Source organism: Cervus elaphus, chromosome 6, assembly GCF_910594005.1.
Source record: "Cervus elaphus chromosome 6, mCerEla1.1, whole genome shotgun sequence".
In the NCBI taxonomy this organism is placed as follows: domain Eukaryota; kingdom Metazoa; phylum Chordata; class Mammalia; order Artiodactyla; family Cervidae; genus Cervus; species Cervus elaphus.
Genome location: NC_057820.1, coordinates 49831683 through 49844605, shown reverse-complemented (window position 1 = coordinate 49844605; position 12923 = coordinate 49831683). Strand labels below are relative to the sequence as shown.

General features: G+C 39.9%; 1 protein-coding gene across 13 annotated transcripts in view; it reads right to left on the bottom strand.

The window, feature by feature from the left end:
• The window catches only part of LOC122696614 (cyclin-Y-like protein 1), a 248887-nt gene that overhangs the window by 117888 nt on the left and 118076 nt on the right, over positions 1 to 12923 (bottom strand). For 12 of the 13 annotated variants that reach the window (XM_043906861.1, XM_043906850.1, XM_043906851.1 and 9 more), the window contains 3 exons: positions 8542 to 8597; positions 7485 to 7571; positions 4721 to 4795 (listed from right to left, as the gene is read on the bottom strand). In XM_043906861.1, the coding sequence (XP_043762796.1) occupies positions 4721 to 4795; positions 7485 to 7571; positions 8542 to 8597 (218 nt within the window). Of the gene's footprint in view, positions 1 to 4720; positions 4796 to 7484; positions 7572 to 8541; positions 8598 to 12923 lie in introns of those variants that run through there. The other variant, XM_043906865.1, reaches the window with a different exon arrangement.

Sequence of the window (12923 nt, the reverse complement as noted above, 5' to 3'; positions counted from 1 at the left end):
TGAGAGTAAGACTAGGAAGTGCCAGTACATTTGAAATATTGTTGAGCTCTTTCCCCCATTTAATAAGACTGCATTGCTGCTGCTGCTAAGTCACTTCAATCGTGTCCAACTCTGTGCAACCCCAAAGACAGCAGCCCACCAGGCTCCCCCGTCCCTGGGATTCTCCAGGCAAGAACAATGGAGTGGGTTGCCATTGCCTTCTCCGAAGACTGCATTAGGTATATAAAAATCCTAAATATGTCTGAGTTATTCAGATGTGACCATTACAGGTGATTTCTTATTCAATGACTCTGAGAAAAATTCTCAAACAATGAGGCTCAGTGATCTCCTCCATGGCATCAAGTCCCACACTGGCCACAGGCTGTCTTCCCAGACAGAGGGGAAGAATGTGAAAAAACAAAGAAACAAAAAGCAACAGGAATCAAACTAAATGGCACTCAGGAGAAGAGTTTTAATCATTTTGATAGACCTGAGAAAGAGCTGTCATAGTTATGAAAATGCTTTGAAGAAATCTTGATTAGACTCAGCACGATGAAGAAATTAAAAAAAAAAAAAAAAAAAAGACAGGTGTCAGTTAAAAAGCAACTCCTTAAATGTAAATCAAAAATAGTTTGTAACTGAGCCAAAGAAGCCATTACAAGCTGCAATATAAACAGGCATTTAATGATTTTTCCAATGTTATGTTATTGATCTAAGAGGCCCTGTGTTTCCGCTGAAATGAATAAGTAATTTGTTTAAGATAACATTAACAGGATTTGCAGCATATTAAATATCTTCGGTCTCGCTCATCGGTAAAATCACCATGATAAAAAACAAATTCTACAGTGTCTTTCAGTGAAACATTTGCATCATTTCAGAAATCACAGCACAAGGCCTGAGACACGAGATACACCCAGCAAGTGCAAAAAGGCATTTCTAAGTCATGACACCTTGAATGGCATTTATTCAGCTTCTAACATATTCATACACTTCTAACATTATTCATACACTTCTAACATCAGACACTACAACTCGAAGCCCTGAAAACACAATGGCAAACAAGAGATGAGGTCTCTGCTCTCGGAGTTTCCAGTCCATCTGGGAAGACAACCAGGGAAGCAAGGTATGCTAAGAAAGGGTACCAGGCTCCATACAGAGAACGGGGCCCAAACCGCTGTAAAGGAAGCCTAAGAAGATCCTGGAGACACGGATGCTGAGGCTGAGGCGAGGATGGAAGTAGGACAGAGCCAGGCTTCTGGGGGGAGAGGATGGTTTAGTAAAAGACGGCTCCTGGCTAAGAAAACTGCAGTCATAGGCACAGTACATGCAAATGGCCAGGTATTTACGTTAAGAGTTGTCTTTTCTGTCAGAAGAGAGACTACTGTGGAATATTACACTTGCTTAGTAAAGCTGCATGTATCAAAAGACAAGTCACAGGACTTTCCTGGTGGTCCAGTGGTTAAGAATCCGCCTTCCAAAGGAGGAAAGCAGGTGTGATCCCTGGTTGGGCATCTAAGCCCACGTGCCGCAACTACTAAGCCCTCCGGCTCTAAAGCCCATGCTCCGCAACAAGAGAAGCCACTGCAAGGAGTGAGCACACTGCAACTAGAGAGTAGTCCCAGTGCGCCAAAACTAGAGAAAGCCCACATGCCGCAACAAAGATCCCCAAAATAAAAATAATAATAAAATAAATAAAAAATAAAGAAGAGAAGGAATTAAAAAAAAAAAAAAAAAAAGCAGCCACCTAACTTCTTAACCTAGGAAGAAGAAAGGTAGAAAGGTCACAGTTTCATCTTGGCCGATTCCCTACATGGCCCTTTCACAGGCCAGGCGTGAGAGGGGGATCCAGGGCTGAGTGCATTTGTGCCTCAGTCACTCAGTCGTGTCTGACTCTTTGCAGCTCTGTGGACTGTAGCCCGCCAGGCTCCTCTGTCCATGGGACTCTCCAGGCAGGAATACCGGAGTGGGTAGCCATTCCTTTTCCAGGGGATCCTCCTGACCCAGGGATCAAACCTAGGTCTCCTGCATTGCAGGCAGATTCTTCATCATCTGGGCCACCAGGGAAGCCCCCAGTGGTGAATAAGATGGCCAAATGAACAAATCAGAGGACTTCTGTGGCTACGTGATTCTGAAATCTAGCTCCCTGATTTCAGGTATCGCTGAATAAAATAGAGCTTAAAAGCTACTGTACTATTGAAAGATGCAAAAATAAGTAAGGGAACAATCATTACAGGACATCAAATACAGTATAACAGGAACATTAAAAGAAGCTTTGACACCTCTTACCCATAAACAAGGAATTATGTTTGCATTTTCAAGTAAATACTACTCACTAGTGTCTTACAGATTCCAGATTTACACACACTTATGTTTACTGTTCACAGCGAGGGAGGCCAAGCAGTATCATAATAATTACTACCAATTATCAGGCACTGCTGGTGGAGTGCCAGACTCTTTGCTGGGAACTTAAAATCTGTGATTGTGGGGCTTCCCTGGTAGTCCAGGGGCTAAGACTCCGAGCTCCCAATGCAGGGGCTGGAGAGCCCCTGGTTGGAGAACTATATCCCACAAGCTGCAAAGAGTTCACATGCTGCAACTAAAGATCCTGCATGCCACAACAAAGATCAAAGATCCTGAGTGCCACAACTGAGACCCAGAGCAGCCAAATTAAACAGACGGACAGACAGTGTGTGATCTCATCTTACAAAGTAACTATCATCATCTCCATCTCTCAGTGAGGAACCTGTGGCTTAAGAGTTTATGTAACAGGCCTCGAGGTGCGTGGCTGACAGGTGGCAGAGGCAGGTTAGGTCCCATGTCAGTGTGACTTTAAAGCCTTTGCATCCCCTTCGCTCCCATTGCACGGCATAATTCCTTGTTTACGGGTAAGAGGTATCAAGGCTTCTTTTAATGTTCCTGTTAAACCATATTTGATGTCCCGTAATGATTATCCCCTTAACTCATTTTTGCGTCTTTCAATAGTACAGTAGCTTTTAAGCTCAGTGACCAGAGCGAGGGAGGTGAAGGGCAACAATGAATGAGTAAAGATGTGACGAGATTTAGGGTGGAGGACTTCCCTGTTGGTACAGTGGGTTAAGAATCCATCTGCCAATGCAGGAGACATGGGTTCGATCCCTGATCTAGGAAGATCCCACGGGCTTCGGGACAACTAAAGTCCCTGCAACACAACTCCTGAGACTGTGCTCTCGAGTCTGGTGCTGCACCTACTGAGCCCACACGCCGACAGCCCGAGCTCCGCAAGAAGAGAAGCCACTGCAATGGGAAGCCCACGCGCCACAAGGAAGAGCAGCCCCCGAGCGCCACAACTAGAGGAGGCCCACGCACGGCAGGCAGACCCAGCACAGCCAGAAACAAATGAGAGAGATACATGGGGGAAGAAAAAGATTTGGGGTGGGGAGTTCCCATCAGTGCTCTCTCAACCATGCTGAAGTCTCAGGACCGTCTTAATCTCAGGGGCCCTGCCCCCACACCTGAAGTCATCCTTCGGTTTCTAATAATCCATTCCCTTTGGATTCCATGTAAACTGTCTTTCTAAGGATTGTGGGGGCATGGGTCACAAATAAGCAAATGTGAAAACATGTCACTATTAACAGCAGTATCATTCACACCCTGTACCCAGTACTGTTCCTGGTGTCATGAGCTCCTGCGGTGCCTTTCATATTGAAATCTACTTCGAAACAACCATCATAAAAGTTCAAAGCAATGCCAGCTTTATATACATAATCATTTCATGTAATCCTCACAACAATCCTAGAAAATCCGTAACACAGTCCTCAGTTTATAAAGATAAGCAGAAGCTTATCAGAGAATCTGCCCAAGGTCACACAACTATAGCAATATGATTCCAGAGCCTAAACTTTCCATTTCTATAACATGGCATATATTCCTGTGATGGTTATATACTTTTTTTTTTAAATACCAAAAAAAATTTGACCTGAATTTGTGTTTGTAGAAATTTTCATATAGAGCTGCTTATATTCTCCTCATACGTCATCAGAATTATATACTGTTAGTCTGTGGCACTTCGTTTAATAAGAAGAAAACGTTAATCAGCATACTTAACATTTTCACATGTTTTTATTATTAACACCAGGGAACTTGAAATCTATGTGAAGAAATAGCTGAACAATACATATATTCTTCAATAGCTTTGCATCCTAAGAAAACGGGATGTTTTGTGATGGTTAATATCAAAACTATTTAGGGTCCAACAATAAGAGAGTTGGTATTCGACCTTTTTACAACCCTAATTTAGAAGCAACTGAAGTATCTTTCAGTTTATTTGTTTGTAAAACAAGTATTTGATACCAGTTTAATGGAATAAGTGAATCACAAAAAGTTATAAAATAAATGGGAAAAAGTACAGAGGCAAACAGGTCAATATAGGAATCACCATCTGGTGTCCCCCATTCCTCTCAATTTGCTCTTTTTATCCTTCCAAGTAAACATACAAATCATTTTAGAAAAAGGGCTATAAGAAAGGAACAGAAAAGTGAAAAATATATGATAGAGTATCTCTAAAGAATCAGTACATTTGTCTTATTTTCTCATCTACGTGCAATACTTACTAACTACTTCCTTTATTTTAGAGACAAGCTCAAAACAAACCAGGCAACAATGCTTGTGAACCAGCTGACTGAACACCACAGCATCTAGACTGGGAAGTGGGCAAGCTCCCACCTTTTAGTTAACACACAAGACAAAGGCCCAACACACTTACCAATTGGTACCTGTTCAGGCTGGCTGAGAGAAACAAATGCTGACGTGTCATCAATCCAGGATATCTCAATGTTACCTGCAATATTGAATTAAAAGCAAAGTAAGCATTTAGCCATTAAGATAGCTATCAGATTCCATTTGTATATCTGATATATTTCGGAACATCCATCAATTTAAAGAGAGATGAGGTGTTAGTTTAAAAGATGATCAAAATCTCAGCACTAAAGAGAAATAAAACTTAAATCTATCACAGTAGCTACTACAGTTAAAACTTCAAGAAAGCAGATAAACCAGGACAACCAGAAGAATCTTTAAAAGTTTGTTTTAAAAACAAACAAAAAAAAATCCTTCTGGATTAAATCCTGAGGCAGTTTATCATTCAACCCAATCTCCTGCCAGGGTTAGAGACTTTTTTCCAATCAAGATCAGGAGAAGGGAGTTCCCTGGTGGTCTAGTCATTAGGATTCGGCACTTTCACTGCTGGGGTCAGGATTTAAAATAAACAAACAAATGAAAACTAATGAAGACTTAAATAAATGAAGGAATATGCCAGGTTCATGTACTAAAAGACTAAAAAGTCCATGAGCCTGGTATATTTTTTAAAAGATCACTAGTAAAAACCAGAGACCATGTGTGTAAGAAATAAGAAAAATTCACTGTTGATCTCAAGGCCAGGGAAAGAACTCAAATAAAGAAAAACAGGTAGAGGATAGAGGATGAGGAAAAAAAGGCATCAGAGAGAGGAAACCAAGACAGACCAATACAGAAAAGAAAAACACGGAGGGACAGAAAGCAGTATAGTGGCACAAAATGACTTTCACATACAGAGACAAGTCCTCTGCAAAGGCGAAACGCAAAGAGTGGAATGCAGGAGAGCAGACAGAGGCAGGAGAGGAGCAGAGGGCTGGGAGCTGGAGAAAACCCAGGGCAAGCAGACATCTACCCACTACCCTCTTCCTGAAAAAACACAGGAGACTGGAATTTTTTTTAAATGGCTAAACATCACCAGAACTTAGTGATGAAAAAATGTCTTATTATCTATTAAAATTTTTGAAGGCTTCGGAACACTTGAAAACTGCTTTGCTTCTCCTTCACAGGAAAGAACTTTTACTTCCTGCTGCACCGTGGGGTGCCAGGACTTTCTCAATTACAAAAGTCACAACCATGACTTCCTTAGCTCTCTACCCTGTACGTTTTTTTTAGACAAATAATATTTGGGGGCTTCCCAGGTGGCTCAGTGGAAAAGAATTCACCTACCAATGCAGGAGATGTGGATTCAATCCCTAGGTTGGAAAGATTCCCTGGAGGAGGAAATGGCAACCCACTCCAGTATTCTTGCCTGAGAAATCCCAGGGACAGAGGAGCCTGGTGGGCCACAGTCCATGGGGTTACAAAGAGTTGCACACGACTTAGTGACTCAACAACAATATTTAGCGTTTCTTAAGTAATTACTCTAGGCCACATACTTCTGAATGTGTTCCATGGATCAGCTGATTTGATCATCCTGACAAGCCTATTAAATAGGCAGTACCATTATCACCATCATCATGTCCAAGGAGGAAACACAAATACAGAGAGGTTACCTGTTCAATATCACACAGCTAACCTTTCTTTAATTAAAATGAAAAATATTCTACTCAGAGCGTCCTGCTGAATTTAGCCAATTAAAGCTTGAGTAAATAGGGGTAAGAGCAACACAAGATGGGAAACAACATCAAAAGCTTACCAAAGGAATGTGCTGTGAAATCTAACTGCATTTAAATTAAAAAGCAGGACCAGAATTTCAGAAGTCATTTAGACTATCTGCAAAGATGAGGATAACTTGCTAGAAACACACTTGTGTTCATTTACGTTCCTAAAAATTGCACGATGTTTTGTACTTATAAAAGCTAATATATGTTTATTTTAAGAAATACTGAAAAGCACAAAGAGGAAGAAAAAATCCTATCTAAAATATTCAGTGATAAGAGCATGGTGCATCCTTTCAGTTTGATTTCTAAGTTCAACAAAAATGATGTTAGTTATATAGGAATTCTACTTTGTATCTGCTTTTTACTATAGATGCTAAAATATAAACACCTTACCATCTTTTAACAAACTTCAACTCTTTCTAAAACGGCTACATGCTAAGCTGTTGGGGACACATTAACATTCACTAAACATGCTTATTATTGGACAATCAAGTCTTTGCTGTTTCCATTTTAATCACAAATTTCCAGAGATGACAGTTTAAATACTTTGTTAAAATTAAGAGACACTGCTGAAGACTTACAATCAGAATGGCCTTTATAAACCCTAATCAGAAGACTGTTCAATTGAATCTAATGGCCTGACCTGATAAAAAAGGTAACAAAAGAACCTACCTCATACTTGGTCCTCTCAAACATCTGTGCTTATCTGCTGGGCTATTTGATATCAAGCAGCAACTGCCTGCCCTTATGAAACAGGTATTCTCTTTCAATTTCACCTTAACAATTATTTAGCCTAGACTTCTTCCCCATGGGTCGTAAGGGGCTAACTGTTCTTGATTTCCATGGATATAGATGAATAACAGTGCTCTACTGTGGGATGCTAGCAAAAGGTCCTCAGGTCATATTGGCATAAGAAAGCAGCATACCAAGCTCCAAAAACTCTCCGAGTGAGATGAAAACTTTGCATATTAATCCTCTTTTATGTCCAAGCTAAAGCCATCTATATACTTTGACCACCTAGACCGTAAGAAGAGCAGGACCCTGAAAGGACATCTATACTTATGCTTGACTTACCAAAGGCACTGAAAAGCTGGTAAAGGTCGCTGGTTTTCCATTCTTTGGGGAATGTCACATGGAGGACGTGATCACGTTTAGGCTGCACTACAAAACAAATTTTTGATGAAAGGTTGATGGCTGAAAAGCGGACAGCTGACCAGTGGTTCGTCAATGAAACTGAGGCCAAGCTAACTTGGAGAATAATTATGAGAGCCTTGCAATTACCAAATGAGCCCTAACGTTCATGTGTATCCAACTTAAAAAAAGAAATGCACTGTCCAAACTGAATGGATGTGCTTGAACAGACGCGGTCCTGTCACAATCTTGATTTCTAATCCCACACCCACCACGTGACTGCGACACAGAGCAAGAGACCTAACTACTCAAGCCACTCGTGGTTACAGACTGGGGACGACGAGACTCAGCTCACAGAACTGCTGCGAGGACGACAGGTTTGAGCATTAAAACTAGGACGATGTCCTCAAACTTCTACTGCAGTGATTATTATCACCGTGTATAAAGCGTAATTCCTCTGTTTCTATATGCCTATGGCATATATTAAGGCAATTTACCAAGGCTACAAAAACAGCAATGGAAAAGAACAATCGGAAGAAGCAACAACTACCTCTCAAACAGCCTGGTTGTCTGAGGTCTTCAAAAAGAAAAAAAAAAAAACCTAACCACAAAACTTAAATATATACATACTCAAATAACTGGAAAACAGAAAATGTACTGTTATTGACACAGCTAGTACATCTTGAAATCTATTACATATACAATTTTTTTTACAGAAAATCATGAACTCAGAGTGCTGAGTGAAAATGAAGTAATGATGAGAAGATATATATTTTTTTTAATTCAACTCATGTATAAACTGGAAAATGTAAGTAAAGAGATGGGTTAATCAAGGCCCAAGGGTAACATTAACTTAAGCGTACTATTCATATCAACCACAAAATCACTGGCTATTTTTAAGTGAATAAAGCTCTTTCTTCAGTAATTCTGTTCCTGTTCTCCTTTCCAGACCACACACTTAAATGTGCAGATGCAATGAGAAAATAAAAAATTCACTTACAGTCTGGTCCTTCCAAGTTTAGATAGGGGATATCCATGACTCTCATAAGAAATAACCTACCAAAAGAAAAGGAAAATGGATAATGGACTAACTTCTATTTAAAAAAAAAAAAAAAACCAGCTGATATAAACATCTAGAAAATTCTTTTGTAGAAGCTCCTTAATTACATTACCTTATTTCTAAAATCATTTTGAAGAGTCTTAAGATCCACTTCACATTTTTCTCTAGAGCTAAATATTAGTCAGACATGACTGAGCACACTTCTTGAATCTGAAATATTTATTACAAATAGAAAACAAAAACTGGTATCCCCAACACCTACAACAGTTCCTGGAGCTGTTCCTGGAGTAGTTCAGGAGCTACTCAATAAATATTAGCTAGATGAATAAAATTAGTCATCAAAGAGTCAAAACAAAGTCCTCTGCTGAGCTGCCCTGTTAGTCCAGAGAAACTGAGAGAAAACAAGTCCTACAGTGTACTGACCATCTTAACCCCCGTGAACAACTGTCCCCACAAATTGTAAAGGTAATCCCTATGGACTGGTGTTTTGTGAGCTAGGAATGTGTCACCAATGTCTTTCTTTTCTTCTTTTTTTAAAGTGAAATGCCATCATTGGATGAGTACTGATCTTACTGGGTGAACTGTCATTACTCCCATTTAAAACATATTAAAAGCATGAAGCAAAATAATCCTTGGTAAAAACAAACAAAAAACCTAACACACTGATAGAAACCATAGCAGTCATTTATGTATACTTTTAAAATGGATACAAAGGCACTTTTTAAAAGAGTGCTTCTAAATTACAGCTCTCCATAATGCCATTCAATTTGCTTTTATTTGCAAGATTGTGGGCAAAATATCAGGCATTCTGTTGTCTGTAAGATGATTTTAATGAGTTTTATTTAGATAACGGCATATTGTGCATTTCTGGTAGGGACTGCATTATACAGCAAATTAAAAAGGCAATCCAAGTGCCCAACAAGCAATTAGTTTGGCTTCACTGACCTGCAATTAAGGCACATTATTACCAGGCATTCAAAAGCCAGGCAGGGCATGATCCAGTTTACAAATGGAACCATCAGCATGAATACCACTGTTCTGTGAACGCCAGAAAAAAAAAAGTCCTGGTACTCTGCGGTTTGAGGACTTGTTGCCTAGCCTACAATTTAATAAACCAAATCCTATGGCTAAGAAACCAAATTTATTTTTAGTTCACTAATTTAGGCTCAAGTGTACTATTCTGGATCTGGTAGCTGGTTCACCCAGTTTAATCGATACCGCCTGCAACGCCAGAAAACAATGAGACATATAAAAGCATAGATTCCCCTCGAAAGTGGTTGTTATTACTACTGACAACCAGAACCTGATGAGTTAGTAGGATCAATAATTCTATGGTTCACGTAATTCTCAATTCTCCATTTAGTAAATTGAGAGATGGCTCCCAACTCTAAACCAAAAATACAAAAAAAAAAACCAAAACAATTTTCAGTAAAAGTTGAAGAAACATATCAACCACTATAAAAATAAATTGTGTACCCAAATTTCAACAGAAGAATAAAAACTGAATCAACAAGATGTTCACTGCTATACCTTCAAAGGCACCAGTAATCAAAATCAACCTCCAGATTCAACAACCTATGTGCGTGGGTAAATTACAGTTCATCATTCCAACAGAATTAATTTCAAGATAACTTTCAAAAAATTCAAAACATCAGTAACTTGTAGGGCAATTTTTAATTTAAAAAAAGCACAAAATTTTATACTATTGTGACAGCTTTGTAAAACACTGGTATCATTAAACCAAAAATAAAAAATACTCCCCACTCCCTGCTCTGAAAAAAAGCAGCCAATGGTTCTGGGAAACTGAGTTTTGTTTTTCAAAAATCCTTTTATGATTATTTTTTAAACTTAAAACAGAGGCTACCAGAACTGCGAGCCCCAGGGGTAATAACTAGAGATTTCCTTAGAGAAAGTTCAACTGAAAACACCAGTAGAATCAATCTGTATATCCTGTGCACTACCCCACCTGCTATGGGGAGACAAATATAAAGAAAAATCACAAGTTTGAGTGTTCAGCTGCTTTATTTCTTTTAAAAATACTGTTTTCCTCTTAAGGTCATGTGGCCTCAACAAGTTTAGAAAATCTAATGTATAAATACAAACAAGGGTGACATTTAAAAAGCAGATTTCCCCAATTCTCTCACCATGTAAATATATATTTTCTTAATTTTAAAGATACATTTTGTCAAGCATTACACTGGCTGTTTGTCCTTTAATATTTCATCTCAATTATAAGTATCATTTCTATTCAAACTCAGTAAAAATTTATTCTCAGCAGAAACACTCAAAAGATTTTTCTTAAGTTAGTTAATCCTACACTACCTTGTTTGCTTACTCAATACTTTAACTAAATAGAAACCCCTTCCAAATGAATTATATTAATAGCCCTTCTCACTCATCCCTCCAGCTTCATGTTTGGGCTTTACAGAGAAGCAAATCACCCCAAACCCTGGAAGAACACGCAAACCAATCTGTGTATGACTTGGCTGACTGCACCCTATGCAACTGGGAAACCAATTCTAAAACTGGAGCTGAGCATCTGTGGAACAGAACCAAAGTCAACTCGCCGAGGGCCTCCCTCTCCTTTTAGGCCAGACAGTTTGCAGGCCACTGCTCTGGAAGCATCCCCGCCTGCCCTTTTGAGGGAAAATTAAAACATTTCATTGCATGCATGCCTCATACTGACTGGCTGTCAGATGGCCTACACTGACACCCTGGGATGATCTGATAAAATACCTCATGTGTGGCTCATCTGACCGAACAGTTTTCATTTTAACGTAAGAGAAATGCACTAGGCGAGCAGAAATACTGACAAGCACATGAAAGGATGCTCCTTCCCTGTGAACTGCATTGAAGAACAGTCTCTCCCAGAAGCCTTTCATCTGCAGATATTGGAAACACACTCGGACCATTGCTTGCAGGAAATGTTATTTTTATTTCAGTGAAGATTCAGGGTGGCTATAATTTGGTAGAGACACACAAGACTGTGTGGGGCCCTGGCCACGTTCCTGCAAGCTTCCTGATGAAACACTATTTTTGCACTTATTCTCTGAAGGACTGACAATGATTCTGTCAAAGACTAAAATTAAAGTTCCCATCTGATACAAGGGCCAATCGTACATTGGGATTCTATCCCAGTACACTACATGACTCATGTTCACATTCTAGATGCTATAAAATAAATTCTACCCTTTGGGGCATCTGTCAGTTTTTTAATGTTCTGCGATGACACTGGCGATGTTGTTTAGCGCGGCTTTCAAACATCCCAACAGATCCAAGGGTGGAGCACAGTACACTCCGGGGTCATTCACTCAGCAGACTGGATGACTTCAGCTCAGCCTCTTAATCAGCTCCACAGAACAGGCTGTGGACAATGTCTTTATGTCCAAAACAGCCACCCGGCTCTGCTGCCCATATGCTGCATGGCACTCATGGAAAGTCATCTGCTGACATTCTTTTCTGACCATGGCAGTATGACACTGATCCAGACTATGTTAGAAGGCTTGTAGTCACAGGAGAATTTCATTTCAGACATAAAGCTTCTTAGGAGCCTAGAAGCTTGAGCACTTATCAAAATGTGTTTCCCCAGATAGGCATCTTGATAGAAATGCAAATTCCCGGGCCCCACCCACTTAAGCCCCACTGACTCAGAACCTGGGAACTGAAAATCACTGGGTTCACAGAAAAAAAGTATGTTCAAGACTGTGTTAATTTCCACGAATGATGATTCACTGATCAGCTGGGTAATAATGACTTGTCTCAACTTCTCCAAAAAGGTATTAGTCTCAATGATTTGTTTGCAGTAAATCATTTTGACTTAAGAGAAACACAAAACTACTAAAACAAACACCAAGGACTACCTCAACATCCAGGCAGCAATAACAAGGCTTCCACCATTCCCTGAAACCAGGAGGTCAACTGTGGCAAACAACTAGGTTCTCTGCAAGATGTCAACTGGGGGAAACAATTGCTGACCACTGTTTCCCTCATTTTGAAGAAGAATGTAAAAAAAGATGGCGTAAACTACTCTCTTGGCAATTCACTGGCAAAAGTCCAACCCTTTCTGTAACTTGGCAACAAAGCAGCCCCTCCGCATCACAAGCTTTAGTCAATAATACGGCCTCCAAGGCTGGCACACACACACACACACACTGAATCTCCAAACTTGTCAAAATTCTCCGACCTTACCAACACGCTTCAGACCCCAATTCTGGCAAGCATGAGACACAATGAGCAGCTCAAAAGAGGTACACTAAGATCAGAGGGTATTCTTTGATGACACAAGAGCGTGTCTTGGACTGTGGCTGATCTGAATCATTTGC